Here is an 8,194-nt window from a genome sequence, read left to right as displayed (position 1 = left end):
AAAAAAACTTAAAGGGGCTTTTTCACAGACATTCTCAAAATTATTATTATTTTTTTTAATTTTTATTAAAGAGTTTATAAAACAAAACAGAGTACAACATAACAGTGATATACAGAAAATAATGCTCACAATCCCAGGCCTTGCTGATCTAATACAAATAATAAATTCCTCACTATCCCTAGAAGCGAAGCCCTGTCACAGTCACCCCCAATCCCAGAACTATACCCAACTCCCCATCCCCCCCCAAAAAACCAAATCAATCCCTCCCCCGCCATCATTCAGTCTGCCCCCATAACTCCACTTCCCCCTCCGACATTCTCAAATTTATACATTTCTGTGTTTTAATTTTCACCCATAGAGTACTCATACTATCCCTATTTTCTGCATTCTTGCTATTAAGTGCTGTCTATTGGTTTATTATGCTCTTGTAATTATCATTTCCATTTTTTGCTTGTTAGTCAGTGTCTTAATTGCTTTGGTTTTATATTTCACCTTGGTGATTTTCTAATGAAGGGTTGTTAATCAAATATTGTTTAAGGGTGGTTTATCAAATATTGTTTATATCAATGAGTCTATCTTGAAATTCAGTTATAAATGTTCAGATAGTAAGACTAATGAACTATGCAGACTCTCTTCCAAGGGTATATTTTGGGGCACAGTTCACATATTGGGATACCCATTTCAACCAGCAAGGTCTGTTATGTTTAAGAGGCCAGACATCATTCACTAATGTCATCATGATATTAAACAATTTCTTATTCAATGACTATGTTTATCAAAGTATTGATGTTTGAGAGGGATTGGAAAAGAAAAACCTGTGTATTGAAGAAAGAAAAGAAGGACAATAGAGGGCCAAAGAGGAGGTGGCAAAGGAAAGAAGACCAGGATGAGACAAAAGAGCAAAACAGGAAGGTTTATTGATATGAAATCATTTATAAAACTCACTAATCCACTATAGTTCTCAATGGAATATAGAACACTATTATACCAATACCTTAAAATTACAGGAAGGCAAATAAGAAATAATTCCCCTAAATTCATCAGATTGAACAAATGCCTGCTCAAAAAGTAGGTTCCCAACTTTTTACAAAAGGATAACAATTTTACCTAATGCTTAATCTCAGCTGGTAATAATTTCACAAAGTGTTCACACAATGCTCCATCCCTGTAAAATCTCTTGTTCTACAATACTCCTATCCACTGTCACACAATGTGAAAGAGGGGCTTGGGGGCTCATTTTAATTAGACAAGGGGCATTAACTTCATATACTCTTTTACCCCACTATTCCTCTTCCATATCCTCATCTCCAATGATTATAGCACAACAGATGAAAGAAAGCAACAGTGCCTAAAGCACATCCTTTCCTCCCCACCAATAATCAATCAATTTTCCCATCCAGTGGCATTCAGTTTGGGAAATTGGTTGGCTTAATGCACTTCAAATTTTTAACCATAATTAATGACATAATTCCAGAGTACAAAAATATTTTTTAAATAAGTTTCAACATCTGATATAAATGACACATAGTTCAGTTAAAAAATCATTTTACTTGATGGGTCATTCTATAATCAAGAACAGAAGATTATAATTGTCCGTAGTGTTATTTTTTTAACGGAAGATTAGGTTCTTACCTGGATAATCTTTTTTCCATTAATACACATAGGAGTCTACTCTAGGTGACTATCCTCTGATTGTGAAATATTACAATATGTCAATCACATCTTTCAGCTCCTCCTCCTTCACCAGTGGAGTACAGTGCCTTTTTTTCAGTTACAGCTCCTTTATGGAATACTATGCCTTCCCATCTTCGTCATGCCTCAATTTCTTTCACAAATGATCCAAAACTGGAGGTCTTTGGGCTGCCAGTTGGATCGGTATCAACTATGAGCTCAAATCCCATGGATCCTCATGCCATGATAGGGGGAGTGAGAAATGCAGCTTGCTCACTGAAGCCTAAAGGGACTAATACAGGGGCTCCACAGCCTGCACTCAAGCCTCTGAATGGTCCCCTGAGCTTCCAAAATGCACAGAGCAGGCTGACTCAGCAAGTACACCTGGGGGTTGCCCCACGAGCTGAAAACTTCCTGCGCAGAATCTGCAACCTTTCCCAGGCAGAGTAGCCCCAAACTGGGGACCTCTAGGCACCTAAGTGTCATGAATTGGATAAAAATACCCAAAAATAATTAAACCAAACAGAGCAATCAGGACATACCTTCTCAGTTCGCTTTCTGAAGGAAAAACTGAAGAGGGCACTATACTCCACTGGAAAGAGGAAGAGCTGAAAGATGTGATTGACATCCCTCTGCAACCGCTCACGATTAGAGGATATTCACCTAGAGTACAGACTCCTATGTTTATGTCACAGAATTAAATGATTTTAATGGCAACCACAAAATTAACAGAAATCCTTCTTACAACAATTTCAGCAAAAAGGAAGCTTGGGAGAGGTATAACTGCTGTTTAACATAACTTTAAAAACATCTGGATTCCTAGAAACATTTTTGCGCATTACACATTTTCTTAAGTACCACATAAAGGGTCATTTGAAGCAACACCATTTTGTTTTATTTTTTAATTTATGGTACATTAGCTCAGATATACAACTACTGAACATTTTCATCCCCTCTCATGCAAATATTGTTATTTTGATCTCAGAATATAAAAATATATATAAAGCAAATCTTCATTTTGAATTTTAATTTAATTAAGACAGAACTGTTTAAAAATTAATTTTTGGTTCAAACTTTATTATCTTGTGTAAACAAATACAACTCCCCCCCTCAAACATACTGAAGTCATCACCAAAGCCAGGAGAGGAAAATTACAATGCCATAGAAAGCACATACGAGAAAATTAATCATGTTATACATCAATATTTTTACATAATGTAACCTCCCTATTATTTAACTGCAGCCATTGCTTTGTATTTGAGATATGACTACTGTACACCACCAAAACTGAACAGCCAGTTTTCTACTGTCCATCCAGTCAGTAGCTCAAAATCAACAGCAGAGCAATAGAATTCAACAAATCTAATAGAATACAATGATTAGGCTGAAGAAATTATTTAAATATACTTGATTTTAGCACAGCTACAAAAATAGATAAATCACATGTACATTATGAGTCTTTTGAATGTTCTAGCTTTATGTTCATCAGTTCCACATCTGTGAAGAACACTGGTCAAGGCAGCAGAAGGTCATCCAAAATCTTAACAGATAATTCAAAAAGAGCCCTGAAACCCAAGAAGAATATTTTAGCAAAACTGTACTCTTCTCATTCAATAAATAACTTTAGTAGCAATTTAAGAACCAATAGATCTCCTAACCTAATAAAAACAATGCAATTTTAAGAAAAATTCTGTACTATAAAAACCTACAATATATTGACTAGCCATAAGTGGATCCCATGGCTTTTGCCAACTAACATTAACATATTTTTCGCTCCATAAGATGCACTCCCCCCCTCCCGCAAGTGGGTGGAAATAAGGGTGTGTCTTATGGAGTTAATATACCCAGCCGCAGAGAGAATTACACCTTACCATGTCTCTAGACACTGCCCTCATGCGCTGAGCCCTTACAGCTGACCTCGCCCTCCATCCACGATGAGCTTGGAGAGCACAGGCAACGCTGCAGACACAACCATTGGGGTGAGGAGGCCAGGATGGTGGCGCTGAGCCCTTGCAGCTGACCTTGCCCTCCGTCTGCGATGAGCTCAGAGGACAGCACAGGCACTGCCGCAAACGCAACCATCGGGGTGGAAGAGTGGGATGGTGGCACTAAGCCCTCACAGCTGACCTCGCCCTCCATCCGCGATGAGCTTGGAGGAGAGCGCAGGCACTGCCGCTGGCCTCTATCAATAACTTCTGGGGCAGCGAACTGGGACCATGGCTGTCCCCTTGCTCAGGGAGGAGGCGGAGCCCAAGGACGAAGAGTCGCTGGCAATGGGGCAGCAACATTCCCCAGCCAAAGCTACACACCAACGCCAGAGCCGAGAGCTGTTGTAAGTGTCAAGAAAATGTATTTTTTTAGAAGGTTCCGCAGTCAACATTCGTCAATACAACCACCATTTAGACGATCCACAGGTACCAGGAACATAGAAAGGATGTTTAGACATTTAGATTAACGTTTGTACGTGGTCTGTTGGGAGCATTAGGTTGTGTACTGCAGTGTTGAAAAGCTATAGTCGTTTTGGTGTGTATTTCCTTTTTGCCAGTGTACTTTGTGCTATTAAACTCTCCAGTGTAAATTTCTGAGTTTCAAATGGAAGCTAGTCTTTTTTTTTTTTTTTTCAGTCATGATCCTAATACTTGGTTAGAAAATAACACATTTTGAATAGTATCCAAATACTAGACATCAAGGCCAAGGTCGAGTCACTGAATAGGTGATATCCTTATAGAACATATAACCTTGTACTGCTAAATTGGCTTTTTTATAGCCACTTGATAGCCACAGGATACAGGCTGTTCAGCAGAAAGCAAATGAAAGCCATTTGCGAGTAATTCAAATACTGTAGTCTGAACCATGTGGTAATTTTCAATAAAGCTGGATGTTATAGCCACTTGGCCACAGAAAATGCAAGCTATTTCAGGCTGGGTGTTTTCTTGCTATTCACTGTACATGTGAGCATTTGCAGACCTTTAAAGTGGAAGTGTTTTAAAAAAAATTATGCTATTCCCTTGGTAATAAGTTAAGCAACTTCTAAATAAAAGGATTGTTAAATGTGGAAACTGTGTTAGGGGAAGTCTTAGTTTGGCTGGGTGATCCATTTGTTGTGTCTGTGGGCACAATGCAGGGACATGTGTTATACAATGTTAAGTTCACCAAGATTTCAGTGTGGCTATGCACTATTACATCTGTTTAATTGGATGAGACCTCAAGAAGATTCCTTAGAAGAAAGTAGTTCTGCTGAGGTTGTGATGAGGGTAACTTAATTATGAAGACTATTTTTTTTCTTGTTTTCCTCCTCTAAATCTAGGGTGCGTCTTATGGTCAGGTGCGTCTTATGAAGCAAAAATTACGGTAATTTGGTAGAAGCATGACAAAGAGCAATTAGGTAGCAAAAGGTAGCCTAGAAATTTCTTCCTAGACAATCATATGTCACTACAGGAAAACCTTGGTTTGCAAGCATAATTTGTTCCGATGCTTGTAATTCAAAACACTCGTATATCAAAGCGAATTTCCCCCATAAGAAATAAACGAAACTCAAGACGATTCGTTCCACAACCCAAAAACTTTAATACAAAATACTGTGTGCACTTGTATTGCAATACCTCACTCATTTAGAACAGTCACTACACTCTCACACCGTCAGAGACAGAAGAACAATCGGCTCAGTTGTGATGATGTGACACATGTATACTGTATCTATTTGTATTGCAAGACATTGCTTGTTTATCAAGTTAAAATTTATTAAAATGTTTTTGCTTGTCTTGCTAAACACTTGCAAACCATTATAGCATATACTTAAATTATAAAGAGAAAATAAATACACTCATATAATGAGTTCCCACCTTAACATTTCATTCCTTTGCCATATATAACAGTAAAAATTAAGCTAAAAGAGTAAAAGGGACAAGTTGGCATGTTGAATTTATGGAGGATCTTGTCTGAAGCAGCGAGTGGTCTCACAAAACATGGCCCATGTTAGTAGCAGATCCTTGTTTAACTAAGCTAAGTACTTTTTGCTATTTCAAAATTTCTTTAAAAAGAGAATCATATGTTAATTTTATGACAATTTAAGAGAAGGTGATTTTGGGACTGTTGATGATGCAAATGAATCATGGGAAAAATTGTCTCATACCGGAAGCCCACGGACAGGAACAATTTACTGCAATATGACAGTTTTCATCCTAAGCACCTAAGGAACAACATACCCACTGGACAATTTTTACGTCTCAGGAGACTCTGCTCCACGGTGGAAGAATATGTGTACAGGGCAGAGGAAGTTAGGCATAGGTTCTTATCAAAAGGCTATCCACCTTCAATTCTTAAGAAAGCCTACAAGAGAGGCTTATATGCCAACCGTTCCCTGCTATTGCAGTCACAATCCAAACCAGAATCCTGTCCGTTGGTCTGTGTCTTACCATATTCTATTCATGCTTTCCAAATCAAGAAAATCATTAAACATCACTGGCCTGTCATGCAGTATCACGAAGCTTTTCAAGAGGTTCCCAGGTTTGCATTTTCTAAACCTCTTAATCTCAAACAGAAATTGACACATTCTCAGTTCTCAAGTTTACCTTTTCAACAGCCTTTGCGGGATCAGCATTCTCCGTGTGGACATTGTAAAATATGTAAATATAGTGTCACCATTCAACAAATGTCATTGCCGTCTCATTTTAAGTATACCCAGTTAAGTACCAATTGCAATTCTCATCATATAGTATACGCTATTTCATGCCCGTGCCAGCTCGTGTTTGTGGGGTGCACCACTCGTAATTTGAAGCTTCGCATTGGGGAACATATAAGCCGCATATGGACAGGGGTACAGGAAGCCCCCCTGGTGCAACACTGGCAACATGCGGATCACACTTTGGAAGATCTTACATTTACAGTGTTGGACTGTTTATTTTGCTCAAGGGGTGGTGATACTGCCCGTATGCTGTGGAGGAGAGAACAAAAGTGGATTTACAACCTCAGAACTCTCCACCCGAATGGTCTTAACAACGAGATCGAGTGGGCTGCATTCCTCTGATCACGTCTGGCTACTGTAGTAAGGAATTTTTGCTGCTTCTGTTTGTGAATCTATGATGTCATCACGTTCTTACGCTCGGTTTTCCCCCCCCCACTCTGGTTTAAAAGTCGGAGCGGGTGCCGGCGTTCTCCGTTGCACGGAACTTTTCAATTTTTTGACCGGTATGTATGTTTCAGTGTGCCTTTTCTCCGGAATGACAGCTATAAATATTTAACTGCTTTGCACAGATACTGTAGCCTTTCGAGTCTCAGTGCACGTTTCTGTTGCATTTTTCTTAAGTTTACTGTTTTTGCATTTTAGATCACAGTTATCGAACTTGAACATGGTGTGACTTTGTAGCAATTTTCAACTCTCAGTTGGCGGGGTCTCCTGAAGCAGACACCGAAACAGGGCCGCGTCGGGACCCTGATGAGCTGTTCTTTGCAAATAAGCTAAGTGAAGCTTTCATATTGCTAGTGACAACCTGAGTGCAATTACTCTTTGGAAATCCTTTTTTGAAAGCATTTTTGAAAGCATTATCATTAAGAGCCATATATATATATATACAGAAATTAATTACTTGAACACCTTTGAGTTGGATCCGCTTTTATCAATAATTATGCTATGATTGGATGATAAACTCTTGCCCCAAGAGGGGGTAACTTCCCCCTCTTCAGAGTTTTATGTCTCTGAGCTGAGTTACTGTATAGTGGTTCCTTCTCTTCTGGTGGTTTAATTGACTTGAGTCAGTCTCTCAATTACAACCAATACAGGGTAAGCAGTGGCTTCCCCCATGTCTTTCTATATAACAGACTATGTGGACAAGTTCCTCCAGGAACTTGTCCAAACTTTTCTTAAAACCAGCTAAGCTATCCGCTCTTACCACATCCTCTAGCAACGCGTTCCAGAGCTTAACTATTCTCTGAGTTAATTTTTTTTTCCCTCCAATTGGTTTTAAAAGTATTTCCCTGTAACTTCATCTAGTGTCCCCTAGTTTTTGTAATTTTTGACGGCGTGAAAAATCCATCCACTTGTACCTGTTCTACTCCATTCAGGATTTTGAAGATTTCAATCATATCACCCCTCAGCCATCTCTTTTCCAAAATGAAGACCCCTAACCGTTTTAGTCTTTCCTCATACGAGAGGAGTACCATCCCCTTTACCATCTTGGTTGCTCTTCTTTGAACCTTTTCTAGCGCCACTATATATCTTTCTTGAGATAAGGAAACCAGAATTGAACGCAATACTCCATATGAAGTTGCACCATGGAGTGATACAGGGGCATTATAACATTCTTAGTTTTGTTAACCATCCCTTTTAAAATAATTCCTAGCATCCTATTTGTTTTATTGGCTGCCACCACACATTGGGCAGAAGATTTCTTCGTATTGTCTACGATGACACCTAGATCCTTTTCTTGGGTGCTGAATCCTAGCATCCGGTAACTGTGATTCAGGTTATTATTCCCAATGTGCATCACTTTGCATTTGTCCACATTAAATTTCATCTGCCATTTGG

The 8,194-nt window shown here is 38.9% G+C and overlaps 1 protein-coding gene across 5 annotated transcripts in view; it reads right to left on the bottom strand.

The window, feature by feature from the left end:
• Nucleotides 1-898: 898 nt before the first annotated feature.
• NCAPG2 (non-SMC condensin II complex subunit G2) overlaps nucleotides 899-8,194 on the bottom strand; it is a 180,663-nt gene continuing 173,367 nt past the window's right edge. For all 5 annotated transcript variants that reach the window (XM_033931595.1, XM_033931597.1, XM_033931598.1 and 2 more), the window contains one exon: nucleotides 899-3,236. In XM_033931595.1, the coding sequence (XP_033787486.1) occupies nucleotides 3,185-3,236 (52 nt within the window). In that variant the 3' untranslated portion in view covers nucleotides 899-3,184. The remainder of the gene's footprint in view (nucleotides 3,237-8,194) is intronic.

The sequence above is a fragment of the Geotrypetes seraphini genome, chromosome 2, assembly GCF_902459505.1.
Source record: "Geotrypetes seraphini chromosome 2, aGeoSer1.1, whole genome shotgun sequence".
NCBI lineage: Eukaryota > Metazoa > Chordata > Amphibia > Gymnophiona > Dermophiidae > Geotrypetes > Geotrypetes seraphini.
This window is presented reverse-complemented; position numbering and strand designations above follow the sequence as displayed.